This window comes from Adiantum capillus-veneris, chromosome 5 (genome assembly GCF_014529385.1).
Source record: "Adiantum capillus-veneris isolate H3 chromosome 5, ASM1452938v2, whole genome shotgun sequence".
In the NCBI taxonomy this organism is placed as follows: domain Eukaryota; kingdom Viridiplantae; phylum Streptophyta; class Polypodiopsida; order Polypodiales; family Pteridaceae; genus Adiantum; species Adiantum capillus-veneris.
In genome coordinates, this window is record NC_140935.1 from 59,191,878 (window position 1) to 59,209,483 (window position 17,606).

Below are 17,606 nucleotides of genomic sequence, written 5' to 3' on the forward strand. Positions count from 1 at the left end.
TTCCAAATGGAATGTATTACTACATGTTTTCCTTGATGGCATCGATGTAGATATTAGAGAGATTCTACAAAGAAATACATAATTGTTCATAGCTTATTTTGCAAGCTATTTACTTATATAGTGCAATTAATTAATTTTTTGTGTTAAGTCAATTACAAAATTTGGCATGAGATTGTAATCACATTCTTCTACTGTCAACTTGCAATAATCTCTTACTTCATATTGGTGTTTAATTTGTTGTCCAACACGCTCCTTATACAAAATAGACTAAAAGGTTCTCATCTTCGACTTTTACTTATTTTGTGATTTTAAATTACAACTTTTGAGGCTCAGAGTGCAATTTTCTATTGCTAGTTTGAGAAAGAAAATACCAAAACTTGCAAAGTGAGTTATGAAGCTGGAGAAATGGCAATGCCAAGTGATGAAGGCAAAGATTGCCACTATTTGAAGAAGATCCAAAAGCTTTGTTTAGCCTATGCAAAGCAAGGTACCACCCCCAAACCCACATGGTTGCACTCTACATCCCAACGTCATTAGTGCCCAATAGAACTAGGTAGATTGTGCTTTTACTCAATCAAATCAGAGCATTTAACATCATTACATGGATGACGAAGGTTTACCTTTGAAACGACATTGCCTCTATTTCTGCATTTCTCAATTGTTGAAGGGTAGTTACAACATCCCTCACGTTAGGGCGGTTTCCTTGAGTTTGATCCGAGCAAGACAATGCAAGATAAATAAATGATAGCAAGTTCTCATAGTTATAAGTAGTGTTTAATAGAATGGGATCAGCAATCTCAATTCCCTTAGCACAAAACCTGTTTTGAACCCATGCAGAAAGGCTGTTTTCTAGAGCAAAACCTGATGTTGAGGGCTTTTTCCTTGTAATGAGCTCTAAGAGAAAAATACCATAACTAAACACTTCTGCTTCTTTAGACAAAACTTGACCTGTCAGACACTCTGCAAACAAACAACAATGACATGTTTTTCAAGCATGGAGGATTAAGTCTTTTAAAACATCTTACAAATTCCAGAAGAGAGGGAAATTACAACTTATGTAGAATGACTTTGCACCAGAAAAGAATCGATTGCTAGATCTTAAATAATTATGGAATTGATGTATTGATGCAGCTTCAAGAAAATGGTAATGCTTTTGGCATTTAACGCTTAAACACTACTCTTGTAAAGGGCCACTAAAGTGGCTTAGGGATGCCAAGATGATGCGAAAACCTTCTTGAGCATGAGCTCTAGTAATGTGACCATAATTTATACATATGATATGGAAAACTTCTTGAGCATGAGTTTAAGACGTGAAGAAGACTTTAAGAGCCATCTTTAAGCTCACAAGTCCAAAAATGACAAAAATCACTTTTCTAAATTTAAAATTGCAATGTATCACTTAATTTAGATGACTATGGAATGTTGTCATTCTTTCTGTATGTATCATTCAAGCTTTATGATGAATCTACTCCATACCTATAGAGGGATTTTTCAAAGAAGTTAGACCTTGGTAAAAAATGATTCGATGCAACTTTAAGAGAATTTAGGAAACTTTTGTGCATTCTGACAAATTTGTCCTTAACGATGGCCATGGAATGACGACTTTCATCCTTGTTTTATTTCTTACTATTTTAAATCAACTCGTACAATGTGTTGGGCGTATTTCCCTGAAAGGCTGTTTGTCTAGAGATAAAATAGAATTATTGGTAATTTTTACTAACAAAGGTGTCTTTTTGTAATGACAAAATGAATGTTAACCAAATAATAATATCAATAGTACTCTTTGAATGTGAAACGCACCTGGTGCTATCCGGCCGGCCTCCATTTCATCGAATTGGAACGTTCCAACAGCAGATTTCTTGATATACCTTAACCCAGAAAGGTGTGCAACCAAATTCTGATCAAGGAGTATATGACTAGAGTGTAAGTTACAATGAACAAGTCTCTCATTCCAACATTTGTTATGCAAATAAGCCATACCCTGGGCAACATCAATAGCTATCTGAAGGCGTTGCAGCATCTCTAATCTACTGACTGTATTGGGGTTGTACAAAAAATTCTCCAAATCTCCATTGACGTAAAAGTCCAAAAGAATAAATATCTCTTCACCGGTTGCACGCCAATCTAGAACTTTCACAACATTCTGATCATTGAGCTTCGCCAAAACCCTGCATTGCTTGACAATCTTCTGAATTTCAGATGTAGTCTGCTTTATCCTTTTCACTGCAACCATTTTCTCCCCCTGCCATAGTAAGCTCTCTGTCATAAATCCCTTATATATAGTCGACCGAGTGCCGAAGCCGACTATGTTATTATCTTTGAAGTTCTCAGTGGCTTGTTGAAGAGTTTGTAGAGGGATTCTTGGATGCCATGTAGTCAGATGGAGACAACTCAAACATACGACCACCATTGAGCAGCGTGTCTCTAGACAATCAACCAAGGCCTCATATTTTTCAATGTAGCACAACTTGAAGAGTATGAGAACAAGGACAAAAGAAAGCATGATGGCCAAAAAGGCAATGCCCATGTACCGAAGAATGTGTGGAGCCTGTGCAAGCAAGGTCTTTAAATCCACATTTTTGACCCTAGAATCTGTCCCTCCTGAGTCAGCTGAGCATGAAAAATTGAGAACGACACCACAGAGGTTGGAGTTGTTCAAAAATGAGCTCTTTCCCAAAGAGCGGAACAAGGGGGTATCTGGTACTTCCCCTGACAATAAGTTGGAGGATAAGTCGAGCATCTCCAGATTTTTCAAGTTGGTAAGAGTACCCGGAATGTTGCCATTGAGTCTATTCCAGGACAGATCTAAGGTCGATAGCAAAGTGATCTGCCCTAGCTCAGAAGGTATAACCCCAGTCAAATCATTGCTTGAAAGATTTAACTCCATAAGGGAGGCCATGTTAATCCAAGTAGGCGGTATACTGCCAGACAGATGGTTTCGAGAGAGATCTAAAAGCAATAGTGACTCACAACCACCCAAACTTGGAGGAAGATTTCCTGATAGCATATTACCGGACAAGTCGATGGATTTAACCCATTTCATGCTACCAAGAGCCACGGGCACCATACCAATAAACTTGTTTTGCGATAAATCGAGGCGCCTACTCAAGCCTGTCAATGCACCAAGAGAGCTGGGAATTATTCCAGTGAACATATTCTGTGATAAACTAAGATCTTCTAGCAGAGCAAGATTGCCAATCGTTTCTGGGATGAGGTCATTCAAGAGATTTGAACTCAAATCCAAGACAGTCAGCATAGTAAGCAGACCCAATGCACCAGGAATACGTCCAGATATGGCATTATCTTGAAGCTGCATGACTGTGATGGTATTTGATCGTGATAGTTCTTTTGTCAATGCTCCCTTGAATCGATTACTTCCAATATTAATGATTCGAAGACTCTTTAGCTGTGAGAAGGGGATCTGTGAAATGTCAGACTCAATATTATTGTGTTCCAAGTTCAAGACCTCGAGCTTTTTACACTCATTCAAGTCTGCTGTCAAACCTAATCACAAAAAAAAGCACACTCAGTGCTCTCTCTCTCTCTCTCTTTCTCTCTCTCTCTCTCTCTCTTCGCAAACAATAGACACTTTCTTCATTTTCTTGACATGCATTACACAAATTTCTTAATTTTCTTTTCCTTTTTGCTAGTACCAAAGAAAGATGGATCTTGGAGAATGTGCATTGATTAAAGAGCTCTATATAAAATCACCATAAAAAACTGAGTCCTTATCCCAGGGGTCGATGATATTCTCAACAGACTTCAGGGGTACTCTTGTTTTAGCAGAATTGATATGAAGAGTGGATATCATTAGATCCGAATTTGCTCCTGGAGACGTCTACAAGACAGCTTTCAGGACGACTTTTGAGGTTGATAAATATTTGGTGATGCCATTAAGCCTTACAAATGCTCTAGCCACAAAAGAAAGTGCCCACAAATGAAAACTTGTAACAGATGGTGTTTGTGCTCTACCAATCATTTGTGGGCACTTTCTTTGACGACATCATCGTCTTCTCCAAGACTAAGGTAGAGCACAGACACCATCTGTTACAAGTTTTCCAGACATTGCGGCAACATAAACTGGTTGTAAATGCAAAAAAGAGCGAGTTTTTCTTGCTGAAGATACACTTTCTGGGACGCATTGTCTCAGCTTAAGGTGTAAAGATGGACCCGGCCAAAGTTGAGACCATTTGTGATTGGCCCAATTTGAAGAATGTTCATGAAGTTCAAAGCTTTTTGGGTTTCTACTCCTATTATCGGCGGTTCATTTGAAAATTTGCAGAGACAGCTTCTCCTTTGCATGTGTTGATTCAGAAAGGGGTTCCTTTTACTTCGAGACCATCAGAGATTGCAACCTTTCAAACTCTCAAGGAAAAGTTGACAACCGGACCAATATTGGCTTTTGCAGACTTGCAAAAGTCCTTTGACGTTTATTGTGATGCATGTGGTCGCCGTTTGGGAGCAGTATTGATGCAAGAAGGCCATGTCATTGCTTACGAGAGCAGGATGTTTTCACGGTCCTAAATTGGTTGCACAGATTTACAAGAAAGAGCTGTTGGCAATTATCCACGCTCTTACGTAGTGGCGACACTATCTACTCAGAGCTGACTTTACCGTCTTCACAGACCATCAGAGTTTACGCTACTTCTTGTCGCGGAAGCAGCTTTCAGAAAAGCAGATAAGGTGGGCTAACATCCTGTCACAGTTTCATTTCCAGATAGTCTATGTTCAGGGACAGAAGAATTTAGTGGTAGATGCGCGATATATCATCGAAGCTTCGAGGATATGGTAGATCAGTATGCCACAGATCCTGATTTTGCAGATATCTTTCATTGTATACAGATTGGAGAGACAGTTGAAGGCTATTCCAATGCTTTTGTTTCTTGTAGTATTTGATGGCCTCACGTGAAGCATTGAAAGCTTGCTATGTTTTAGAAGGCCCACACCATTCTTCACCTTTTTGTTTTTGTTTCTCAAGCTCACTAGGAGGCCCACACAAATGTGCTAGTGGACTTTTCCTTGCTTATCATGCAAGCTTGACTGTTGACGTGTGTTTGACACATTTTTGTCTTTTTGAAAGTTGATTGTAGAGCAATTTCCAAGACATCATGGAAAATATACTCTAGGGCAAGGCATCAACACAAATAGCCTCTAAATTGTAACTAGTGCATGGGAGGTTGTTACTGGTGGATTTACCTTTAATGATGATCCAATTGGAACTGCACAGACATAGTGGTCTACTTTGTTGTTACGCAGAGAAGCACTTGCTCGTGGTTAAAATTCAAGACAATTTTCACGTCAACTTGGATATCACATGAATATGCACGAGATGTCATCACGGCTTGGCATCACTTGAAAATGACTGAGAAAGATACATTGGATGACTACTACTAGAGGTTTTGGGATACTTATTTGCTAATGTCTGCGTTTGGGAAGATTACTCAGAGACTTATGGAACATATTAAGCAACGACTTGGAATGCATGCCCGCTCCTTGACTTGTCCTACGGAGAGGATAGTATCCACCTCAACAAGGCAAGAGTTTGCCAGTGAAAAGACTGAATTAAGGGAACTAGATGACAGCTCATCATAGGATTTTGGAGAATCAAATGGTAGCACAATCCGAAGGTTCCGACGAACTAAGGGAACCAAGTGCAAGTTCATCAAAAGATTCCGGAGAAAGGGGATCATATGATAGTGCGTCTCAGGGTTCCGATGATTGAGACTGACATGCCAATGGACAGGGGAAACTAGAGAAGCTACCCACAGGTTCCAGGGCACAAGGAAAGAAAGGAAAAAAGGAATTAGCTGGTGGATCAGAGAATTCCTCAGACCCAAAATAAGATTTTTGAAGCAGATCAGTACGATCTAGATTTGGATATTGCTTTTGCCAAGGTGCACGAGGCCCTTCATAAGTCTCAAGCACAACATTTTTTTTTTCCCGAGTAAAAGATCCTTCTATTAGTTAATGAAACTGCCCATAGGGCTACAACCGCCTCTACTAGAGAGGGCTACAACAATCATGATGGGGAGACTCTCCCAATGAAAAAACAGCATATGTACAATGAGGCTAAATCAAGAGATCGGAGGAGGGAAAAGCCACATAGGTGGACGGTAGTGCCATCTGAGCACACCCTGGACCATGGTGAAAAAAGGCCTAGGACGCTAGAGTCGAAGGAAAGCCTCTCTGCGCTCCCGCATGCGGTCGGAGCTGCCCTGGAGTCTCTCGAACTGTCCTCTTAGAGTATGGATCAGCTCTAGCCAAAGATCCCGAACAGTCTCTGCTGGTGGTATAGGGCGAGCCTCGAAGATGCGGAAGCAGCGGGCCTGCCAGATGAACCAAAGTGTCAGGCCGTAGATGAGCTCCCAACACTTCTCTCTCTCACTGCGCCACTCTTGTGGAGTAAGCTCTATAGCAAGCTGGAGTGTAGGTCAACCCCCCTGCATCACTATCATCCTGCTGGTGGAGAATAGCTCAAACTCTAGTGCCGGGCCCGTGAGAGAAGACCAAGCAGTTGCCCCCCAAGTGTACTGCCGAGCTGTGGAAAGAGCTGGCATCAGCCGAAGAAAACGAAGCCAAACCTGTTGTGCCAAATGACAGTCCCAAAGACAGTGACGCTCACTCTCCGGAAGATGGTCATGAGCTGCACATGCGGCCGAGAGACCGCTATGTACAAGCCAACTCCCAACTGCTGTAGCTCGGTGTGCAACCAGCCACTGGAACAAAGTGACTCGCCTCGGCTGTCTGGAGTCTCAAAACCTCTCCCAAAAAGCTGCCAAGAACTCAGTTGTGAGACCCTCCTCCTGCCAATGAGGTGCTGCAGCAGGACAAGCCTCTCTCTGCACTGCCAATATGTGACGTCTGTCACCAGCGTGTGACTAGTATCTATCCTTTTTGTTGATTTCTTTCTTATTATTTATTTACTTTCACTTTTTGGAAACACCCCTCGGGAAATCTAACTGCCCTGCATTGCATAGCTAGTGTGGAACTGTCCAGAGGAGTCCAGGCCTGAGGGCAAGAGAGCACTAAGGTTGGACAAGGACTATGGTTAGCCAAAGTGGGGTCATTGACTAGCCAAAGTGGAATCCTTTGCTACAGAGGCTACATTTCAGTTCTGGGTGTGGCTGCAGTGTACAAAGGGGGTCAGATGACCTAGAAAGATACAATGGCAGCATCTCCTAAAATTTAGGGAACTGCTATTTTGGGACCTGAAAATGTGTTTGCGTCATTACCTCCGGAATGACAAGGAGAACATTTTCTTACTCTGCAGTGAAGTCAACTGGGCAACCGGTTGGGAGATTTTTAGGCGGCAACCCCGAAACGGGAAAATGCTTGTAAATGCGCCAAGTGGCACATTCTGGTGCACTTTCCTCATGCAGGAGAAGATGGCGCTGAATTTTAAGCTGGGAGAGGCTCATTTTCAGATTTTGTCACAGGTTAACAGCTATGGAGTGCTTGCTTTCCCTCCACTGTACAGTGCGGTGCCAGGAGTGATGCCCTGCACGCTACGCACTGCCCTCTCTCTCCCCTATGGTAGTATGTTATGCCCCTCTAGTGGGCTTTTCATTTGACCAATGTACAGTTGTGTGGGTTCATGCACGATTGCCAAGGAAAGAGCCTCTTGCACAGGTACTGGATAAGCTAGCAGCTAATCCCCCGCAGGTACAGGTGAATTCGGAGAGGTTTCACACCAAAAATCTCGTCCGATTCAAAGGGCAAGTAGACCCTACAGGTGCAGGAGCTCGAGGACTTGCTACGGATGCGACCGGCACGCGAAACGGAGCCCGAAACAGTAAATTACAGCCTGCTGTGTATTTTTGCAGGTTTAGGGTTTTGGCCCTAAACGGTCCCTAATACCCCCAAGAGGTTCGGGGACGCGAGGGGACCGCTGTACATGTGATCTGGCGCATTTTCGGGGCTGAAAACAGAGAATTCAGCATGCTACAGATTCTCGCCAGGTTTTGCAAAGTACCCGTATGCGTCGGGAAAGTCATTCAATGCATGGGAATACTGACTGTGAAGGGACCTAGTACACTTATGCTGTCGAAATCGGGCCGGAACAGTTGAAATTCAGCCAAGCTTGTGCGGGGCAGCTTGTAGGGAACCACAGCGTTTATTCCCTCTTTTAATCAATAAAGAAATACCGAAAGGGGCGCCTAAGTTAGGGGCCAATCTGGTGTCGGTCTACTCATACAGGTGCAATCTAGCAGCCTGTATCCCTTTCCCCTTTGTTGTGTCTTGAAAGTACAGGTAAAGTGGGCGACAAATTAAATGGGTGAAAGGTAATAAGGTTTAAGTCTAAAGTCTACCGCCCTTTTTGAAAGTACAGGCCAGTTTCATGGTTCCATCGCCGGGATTAAATCACTTTTTCCCATAGAAGTGAGCCTTGGTCAGGTTGGGCTTGAAGACACAAGGGATCATAGACCAGACACAGGGATTTGCAATTATGGCTGACAGACCAGATGATGTGACTGAAGAGGTTTCCTCTTCACAGGCTCAACAGACACATGAAGTGGGTGAGTCTTCAAGACCACCACAGACGGATGATGATATATTCAGGACCCAGTTGGCTACTGCAGTGGCTATGTTCACACAAGTAATGCAGAACCCGAGGTTTTAAGCCTTTCTGCAACCTCCTCTTCCGTCTCAGCAAGTTGGGTCACTGGATCATATTCAAAAGCCTATTAAGGCTCGAGCACAGGTGATTCATACTGCACAGTCAATGGAAACACCTGTACACTTGACGGAGAACATGCAGTCTCCACAACCTGTGCCTAAGGTGCAAGAACAGGTGGCTGAGATGCCAGTCTTTCAAGCTGTACCAGTTCAGCCCGCCACCTTTCAGCAGCCTATAGCTGGTTCTAATGGGCAGGGAAGCAACCTACAAGCTATGCAACAAGTCTTCCCACCACCTTCAGTACACCCTGGCTATTTTGAAGGTGGATCGGTATTCCAGAGCATGGCTGGTCATGCACCTGGAAATCAGTTTTACACGCCAGGAACAATGTTCGGGGGTGCTCAAACGATGATGCCTAACCCCATGTATGGTGTCACGGGCATGCTACCAGGGTTTCAAAGCACTCAGGGCCAATTTCGGATGCCACAGGCAAATTTTGGTATGGCTGGAATCACAAATCAGCAGCCAAATATGGCATTTCCAAGTCAACTTGATTGCGGTCAGGGAACACAAATGAACCCTAACAGTGTTCCCATGTTTCAGTCACTTCCATATGACAACTTAACGCCGCTGGAGAGGCCAACTCCGTACAAAGAAGGTGGCAAAGGTGTGACATTCACGACCTTTACAGGGTTTGATGACAGGAAGAAGGCTCTCTCATTCCTCCAGCAATTTGACAAGGCCTATGCAGGGGGGAAACTTTACAGAGGCTTCAAAGGTCCGCAAGGCAGCCACATTCTTGACAAGGAATGCGGGACAATGGTGGACAACTTATTGCTTCAAGGGCAAGCTCCGTCCACATGGATTTACTTCAAGCAGATTTTTGCAACAACATGGTTATCTGATGACTTTGAAGCAGATGTCATGACAAAATGGCACCAACTTAATGCTGCTACTTGCAAGAATCTGAATGACTACAATCGAAAGTTTTGGAAAGCTCTACTTCCAGTAACTTCCTATAGGTTTGTGCCATTGACAGAACAGATTGAAAAATACTGTTGTGGCCTACCCAAAGGATTGAGAAAGTACTGCACGAAGACCAAAGTCACTACTTTGACGCAGCTCATCGAGGTAGCAAACACTGGCAATGGTTTGCTCAAGGGAGAAGATTGTGAATTCAATACTGGCGTCAAGGAAGGATCAGCCAAGAAAAATTCAGTGAAGAAGCACGTTCCCAATGAGGTTCCTAAAGGGACTCAGGAGCCAGCCAATGCAGGGAAAGGCAAAGCTACGGCTGATTCAGAAAAGGGACCAGCGAAGAAATGGAAAAGACTTTTTCCTCGCAAATCGGAAGAGCAAAAGAAGGTCCTGAGGTCAAAGAACAAATGCTTCATCTGTGAGCAGCCTGGCCACATTGCTTACAATTGTCCTACAAAGAAAAGGCCAGCTGATTCTGAAGACAAAGAGGACAGGAAAGGAAAGAAGCCCATGGCTGGTCTAGTGCCAGATATGGTGGGCGACAAGCCAAATTCAGATGCAAGTGAGCTTGCAGAGCATGGGGAAAGGTCAGGGATCAAATAGTGCTTATCTTCTTTGATCCAAGTGTCAAAGCCAACTTCATTTCCCCAGAATTGGCTTCAAAGTTGGGAATCAGACCTGAAGAGATGGGGTATACAGTAGAGGCAGGTTTGGCATGTCCTGGCCATATAGAGGCTGTGACACCCATCATTGGAAAGTTGCGCCTACATATCCAGTCCTATGTAGGTGCTGAAGAATTTTACATCATGCCACTGGACGGATGTGATGTGTTGTTAGGTATTCCTTGGTTGTTTCGTGTACAGGAATCATGGATGCCTACAACAAAAAGATCACTGTACAGAGCAAGGGAAAGACTCACATTCTAGATGTAAAGCTTAAAGGGGAGTCTATTCCCACTGTATCAGCTTCTGCTATTACTTCTGTAATGAAAAAGCATCTTTCTGCGTACTTGGTTTTTGCACGTGAAGTGTCAACTTGTGATGAATCAAATTTATATGTGCTAGATAAAAAAAGGTCAATGTTTTTACAACAGTATAGTGACTATTTTTCCGATTCATTACCGTCTCAATTACCGCCAGAGAGACCTGAGGACCATGCGATAGATTTGGTGCCAGGCAGTAGCCCACCAAATAAGCCTCCGTACAGGGTTAGTGCAGCTCAGCAGAAAGAGATAATGGGCCAAGTACAGGAGTTGTTAGAAAAGGGGCTGATTCAGTCCAGTTCATCTCCATTCTGTTCTCCAATGTTGTTGGTGCAGAAAAAGGATGGCTCATGGCGTATGTGCATCGACTACCGTGCACTGAACAAGAATACCATCAAGAATAGGTTCCCTATACCTAGAATTGATGATATTCTAGACAAATTAGAAGGAGCAGCCATGTTTAGCAGGATAGATCTAAAGAGTGGGTACCATCAGATCCGCATTAGATCAGAGGACGTGCACAAGACTGCTTTTAGAACGACGTTTGGCCTTTACGAATTTTTAGTGATGCCCTTTGGTCTCACAAATGCTCCTGCTACGTTCAATAGGATGATGGACAGAATTTTCCGTCCACACCAACAGTTTGTTGGTACATTCTTTGATGGCATGATAGTCTACTCAAAGAATGAAGAGGAGCATAGGCATCACTTGGCCATTGTGTTCAAAGAGCTACGCACTCATAGGTTGCTCATCAATGCAAAGAAAAGTGAGTTTTTTCTGGAAGAGATTCACTTTTTGGGACACATTGTCTCAAAGGATGGTGTCAGAATGGATCCTGCAAAAGTTGAAGCGATCAAGTCATGGCCAGATTTGAAGACGGTGCACGATGTCCGAAGTTTCTTGGGACTATGCTCCTATTACAGAAGGTTTATCCGAAATTTCGCTGAGATTGCTTCACCTTTATATGCTCTTCAAAAGAAGGCAATCACCTTTAGATGGACATAGAAAGAGATTTCAGCTTTTAATCTCTTAAAGAAAAAGATAACTTCACATCCAGTCATTGTGTTGTCAGATCTTAGGAAGTCATTTGTGGTCCAGTGTGACGCCTGTGGTAGTAGCATTGGTGCAGTGCTACTGCAAGATGGCAGGGTAGTAGCCTATGAGAGTAGAATCTTGCAAGGGCCAGAAAAGACTATGCAAGTCTATGAAAAAGAACTGCAGGTTGTGATTCATGCGCTCTTAAGTTGGAAACACTACCTACTAGGTGCAGATTTTGTTGTCCAAACGGACCATCAGACCTTGTGATACTTCTTGACACAGACAAAGTTATCTGAGAAGCATATGCGATGGGCAAATATCTTGTCCATGTTCCATTTTCAGATTGTGCATGTGGAAGGCAAGAAGAACGTTGTGGCTGATGCCTTGTCAAGGAAGCCACAAATTTCAGCTGTGTCAATTCCTTATCATCATGAACTTGATGATATGAGGGAACAGTATGCAAATGATGAAGATTTTGCAAGGGTCTTCGAGCAGCTAATGGATGGACAATGTCATGAACACTATCTTCTCAAAGATAGGTTCATAATGATGCATGGCAGATTGTGTGTCACAAAGCCATTGCGACGCAAAGTTATGGAAGAGAGTCATGTCCCACCGTATGCAAGGCATCGTGGTATCGATGCTACAGTTAAAGCGGTTGAGACATTCTTCTACTGGCCTACATTGAGAAGAGATGTGGATGCCTTTGTGCAAGAATGCCTAATTTGCCAGAAGGTCAAGTTTGACAGGCAAAAGGCACCAGGGTTATTGCAACCACTACCTATTCCAGATAAACCATGGGAAAGTATTGCTATGGATTTTATCTTTGATCTTCCGAGAACGCAGACAGAAAACGATGGTATTTGGACCATTATTTGCAGATTCAGCAAACAGACTCATTTTATTCCTGTCAGGAAGAAGATAAAGCCAGATCAGATGGCACACTTGTTTATGAGCAATATTTTCAAGTATCACGGCATGCCACAGTCGATTGTTAGCGACCGTGATCCACGCATGACAAGTTTATTCTGGAGAGGCTTGTTTGAGAATATGGGCACCACGCTCAAATTCTCTTCGTCATTTCATCCTCAAACAGATGGGCAGTCAGAAGAGGCAAATTCTACTGTCCTAGATCTGCTAAAGTGCTACGTGTCAGAGCATAAAGGAAAGTGGGAGCAATATTTGCCATTGGTGGAGTATGCATACAATAATACAGTGCATTCATCAACTGGCAAGGCACCTTTTGAGATAGTTGAAGGTGGCAAGAAAGTTCCTCCCATACTGCATACAAAGGACAAGATATTTCAAGCAGATAGGTATGTTCAGGACATGGATGAAATGTACAAGAAGGTCAAAGTGGCCTTAGAAAAGACTCAGGCAAAGCAAAAGAAAGCAGCTGATCGTCACCGTCGTGAAGTGGTATTTTCACTTGGTGATTGGGTGCTTCTACGCTTTGAAAAGGCAAGGTTAAAGAAGATGAAGGGCAAGGAAAGACTGTTTCCAAAGCTCAGCATGCGTTACTATGGGCCTTTTCAAGTGTGCGACATAATCAGTGATGTTGCATATAGGCTGAAATTGCCTGACAGTTGGAAGATTCACGATGCGTTTCATGTGAGTCTTCTCAGACACTATGTGGGTGATGTGCCAGAAGATATGTCAGCTGAAGATCAGCCGGAAGTCGAGGAACTTGACGAGATCTTGGTCCCGGAACAGATTTTGGCACATAAAGAAAGAAAAGTGAAAGGCAAGGTTGCTAGGCGTTACTTGGTAAAGTTCAGAAACTATCCACCAATGGATGCTAAGTGGATGGAAGAAGGTGAACTTGCAGAGTCACCAACTGTGTTATCACTTTACCTTGAAGCCTTCGATCTGCAACCTACCTTGACCCCTTGAGTTTCAAAGCTACATGGATTGTCAGTGTGACAATGGCTTTTGAAACAAATGATGTATATGGTATTTAAAGTGAGCTCAAATGAAATACCTGTTACATGAATGTTAGAGCTGTACAGATTGTCAGTTTGGCAATTGCTCTTATGGAATGTCCAAAAGTTTGGTTAGTGCTATAGAAGTGAGTATTTCTTGTCAGTTTGTCAAGGATACAGTAATTGCTTCTATTAAAGAGTACATGTGTAACTGCATTCTTAAACTGTCGGTTTGGGTATGCTCGAAAGTGTTACTGGGCCCAACGTGTACTATAAGACAGAGGCAAAATGCGTAGCTACCATTTTGTCATTGGAAAGTTAGTGACTCAAAGCAATGGCAGAGTGCGAAGCTACCACTATGTCATTGGGACAGGGTTCACACGCAGGCAATACATGTGTTGACGAGGTGTTGAATACACCAGGGTTGACAATGAGCATGTATGTATCGTACATGTGTCGACAGGTGTTGAATACATCAGTGTTGACTGTGAGCATGTACGACATAGATGCAAACGAGGACGTTTGAGATTTCAAGAGGGGGGTATGTCACCAGTGTGTGACTAGTATCTATCCTTTTTGTTGATTTCTTTCTTATTATTTATTTACTTTCACTTTTTGGAAACACCCCTCGGGAAATCTAACTGCCCCACATTGCATAGCTAGTGTGAAACTGTCCAGAGGGAGTCCAAGCCTGAGGGCAAGAGAGCACTAAGGTTGGACAAGGACTATGGTTAGCCAAAGTGGAATCCTTTGCTACAGAGGCTACATTTCAGTTCTGGGTGTGGCTGCACTGTACAAAGGGGGTAAGATGACCTAAAAAGATACAATGGCAGCATCTCCTAAAATTTAGGGAGCTGCTATTTTGGGACCTCAAAATGTGTTTGCGTCATTACCTCCGGAATGACAAGGAGAACATTTTCTTACTCTGCCGTGAAGTCAACTGGGCAACCGGTTGGGAGATTTTTAGGCGGCAACCCCGAAACGGGAAAATGCTTGTAAATACGCCAAGTGGCATATTCTGGTGCACTTTCCTCATGCAGGAGAAGGTGGCGCTGAATTTTAAGCTGGGAGAGGCTCATTTTCAGATTTTGTCACAGGTTAAGAGCTACGGAGTGCTTGCTTTCCCTCCAATGTACAGTGCGGTGCCAGGAGTGATGCCCTGCACGCTACGCACTGCCCTCTCTCTCCCCTATGGCAGTATGTTACGCCCCTCTAGTGGGCTTTTCATTTGACCAATGTACAGTTGTGTGGGTTCATGCGCGATTGCCGAGGCAAGAGCCTCTTGCACAGGTATTGGATTAGCCAACGACTAATCCCCCGTAGGTACAGGTGAATTCGGAGAGGTTTCACGCCAGAAATCTCGTCCGATTCAAAGGGCAAGTAGCCCTACAGGTGCGGGAGCTCGAGGACTTGCTACGGATGCGACTGGCACGCGAAACGGAGCCCGAAACAGTAAATTACAGCCTGCTGTGTATTTTTGCAAGTTTAGGGTTTTGGCCCTAAACGGTCCCTAATACCCCCAGGAGGTTCGGGGACGCGAGGGGACCGCTGTACATGTGATCTGGCGCATTTTCGGGGCTGAAAACAGAGAATTCAGCGTGCTGCAGATTCTCGCCAGGTTTTGCAAAGTGCCCGTATGCGTCGGGAAAGTCATTCAATGCATGGGAATACTGACTGTGAAGGGACCTAGTACAGTTATGCTGCCGAAATCGGGCCGGAACAGTTGAAATTCAGCCAAGCTTGTGCGGGGCAGCTTGTAGGAAACCACAGCGTTTATTCCCTCTCTTAAGCAATTAAGAAATACCGAAAGGGGCGCCTAAGTTAGCGGCCAATCTAGTGTCGGTCTACTCATACAGGTGCAATCTAGCAGCCTGTATCCCTTTCCCCTATGTTGTGTCTTGAAAGTACAGGTAAAGTGGGCGACAAATTAAATGGGTGAAAGCTAATAAGGTTTAAGTCTAAAGTCTACCGCCCTTCTTGAAAGTACAGGCCGGTTTCAACGTCCCAGTCGAACAGTGTACTGAAAGGAAGGGACACCTGGATGGTCTGCTGAGGAGAAAGGGTCCCTCCAAAGCCACTCTCCAGGATCCCACTGTACTCGTGCCAGTGGACAGCTCTCCCAAGCCCACAGTCTCCAGTGGCCAGTCTCAAGAGCTGTTGGGTCACGATCTAGGACACAAGTCCTCCCACAGATGCCCACCACTCGGATCCTCTGAAAACAGCACTCTGCCACCTGTGGGGCCTCTACTGCAACTCGGTGTAAGCGTCCCTCACCCTGAAGCTCGAAAAATAGGGAGGGTACAGTCTCTGAGCAAGCCCGAACTGAGATGAGAACCTCCAATCGCGTAAAGGCCCCCATCCATCAGGGCACTGTTGACTCGAGAGGTGTGAGCCACTCAGCTGGTACTGCCTCTGAGATGTCTTGACACATGCTCTGCACCCCTCTCATGCCCTATAGCTGGCCTGAAGCTCCTCTGACAAGCCTGAAAACTATAGCCAGTCACCTAAGGTGCGTGCTGGACCCTCTGCCATGGGACCCCAAGAAACATGAGGCCGACTACCAACCAAGTGGCCTCTTTGAGTGCTAACCATGGGGTTCCATACAAGGGGCTGTCTCAGGCGCTCCTCCGTGCAAGTAGGCTGACGCTGCTCCAAGCCTCTCCGCAATTGCTCCCAAGAATGGAGCATACTCACAGCGAAGCGGTCCTCCAATCTCTTTCTCAAGCCAACTCTGCGCATCTCTGTGAAAATCCATCTGGTCGAAGGTCGCCAAGGACCTCCAGCCAGAGGCACCCTAGCACAAAGACGCTGAAGCAAGAACTCCTTCCAGGGCTCCTCGCCTAGAAGAAGTCCTCTGACGATAAACTTCCCTAGAAGGGCTCTGCTCTGATGTGTTGGGTCTATGATCCCCAACCCTCCCTCAGAACAAGGAAGAGTGATGACCTGCCATGCCACTTTGGCCCGGCCTATTTGAGTGTCATGTCCTGACCAAAGGAAGTTCCTGATCAGCACGACTTTCTTTGGCAGGAAGAGCTGTAGTGGCCAACCAGGTGCTGTTGGCTACTATGTGGTACATCACTTCTTGTTGTATCTTTTCGAGTTCCTGATCAGCCTCTCTACTTGGCTGATGCAAGAACTTGAAAAGATACAACAAGAAGTGATGTACCACATAGTAGCCAACAGCACCTGGTTGGCCACTACAGCTCTTCCTGCCAAAGAAAGTCGTGCGGAGCTCCAATGTAACAACTTCCTCCTGTCCATCAAGAGGAGGGGAGCAATCTGTTGCTCAAGAGACAAGTCCGAGCCAACCTAACAGCCCACGTATCGAACTGCAGTCCCTGGGAGAATCCACCTAAAACCCTCACCTGGCATCCAATCAAGCATAGGAGCACTACCAATCGAGAAAGCCACTATCTTTCTCCAGTTGATTAGTGCGCCTGACGCACAACAAAAAGCCTCAAGAGCCTGCTCACACCTGTGAAGGTTGGCCTCCCGGCCATCCAAGTACAAGGCTGAGTCGTCTGCAAACTCAGCATCCAGTAGCTCATCTCCTCGAATAGGGAGCGCTAAGCCATGTAAACCAACCTGCTGTGAAACCAAAAACCTGCTCATCGCCTCAGCATAGAACAGAAAGAGGAAGGGGGCAAGAGGGCAGCCTTGTTTAATCGAACGTGTGAGCATGAAACGATCACCTCTACTCCTTGACAGAAGTACCTGACTGTGTGCCCATCTGTATAGAGCTGACACACCTCTGATCCAAGCATCTGAGAAGCCCATCCAGCGTAGAGTGCCCTTCAAAAAGTCCCAGTCAACTCTATCGTAGGCCTTCTCAAAATCGAGAAGAAGAATCACCAGATCCTCACCACGGAGCCGCGCGAGGGCAGAAGCCTCCCAAAAAGTAAAGATGTTGTAAAGGATACTACGCTCCTTGACAAAACCTGTCTGTGTCCCATGTATAATGCTCTCTAGAAGTGGCTGAATCCTCAAACTCAGAGCCTTGGCAAGAATTTTGTAGGATGAGTTGAAGATGGTGATGGTGTCGAATCCATAGTTACCCGGAACACGGAAC

General features: G+C 44.6%; 1 protein-coding gene across 2 annotated transcripts in view; it reads right to left on the bottom strand.

The window, feature by feature from the left end:
- Positions 1 to 223: 223 nt before the first annotated feature.
- LOC147457372 (uncharacterized) overlaps positions 224 to 17,606 on the bottom strand; it is a 35,840-nt gene continuing 18,457 nt past the window's right edge. The window contains exons 2-5 of one of the 2 annotated variants that reach the window (XM_086512264.1): positions 1,981 to 3,504; positions 1,869 to 1,897; positions 1,801 to 1,819; positions 224 to 960 (exon numbers count right to left, since the gene is read on the bottom strand). In XM_086512264.1, the coding sequence (XP_086368390.1) occupies positions 617 to 960; positions 1,801 to 1,819; positions 1,869 to 1,897; positions 1,981 to 3,504 (1,916 nt within the window). In that variant the 3' untranslated portion in view covers positions 224 to 616. Of the gene's footprint in view, positions 961 to 1,800; positions 3,505 to 17,606 lie in introns of both variants that reach the window. The other variant, XM_086512263.1, reaches the window with a different exon arrangement.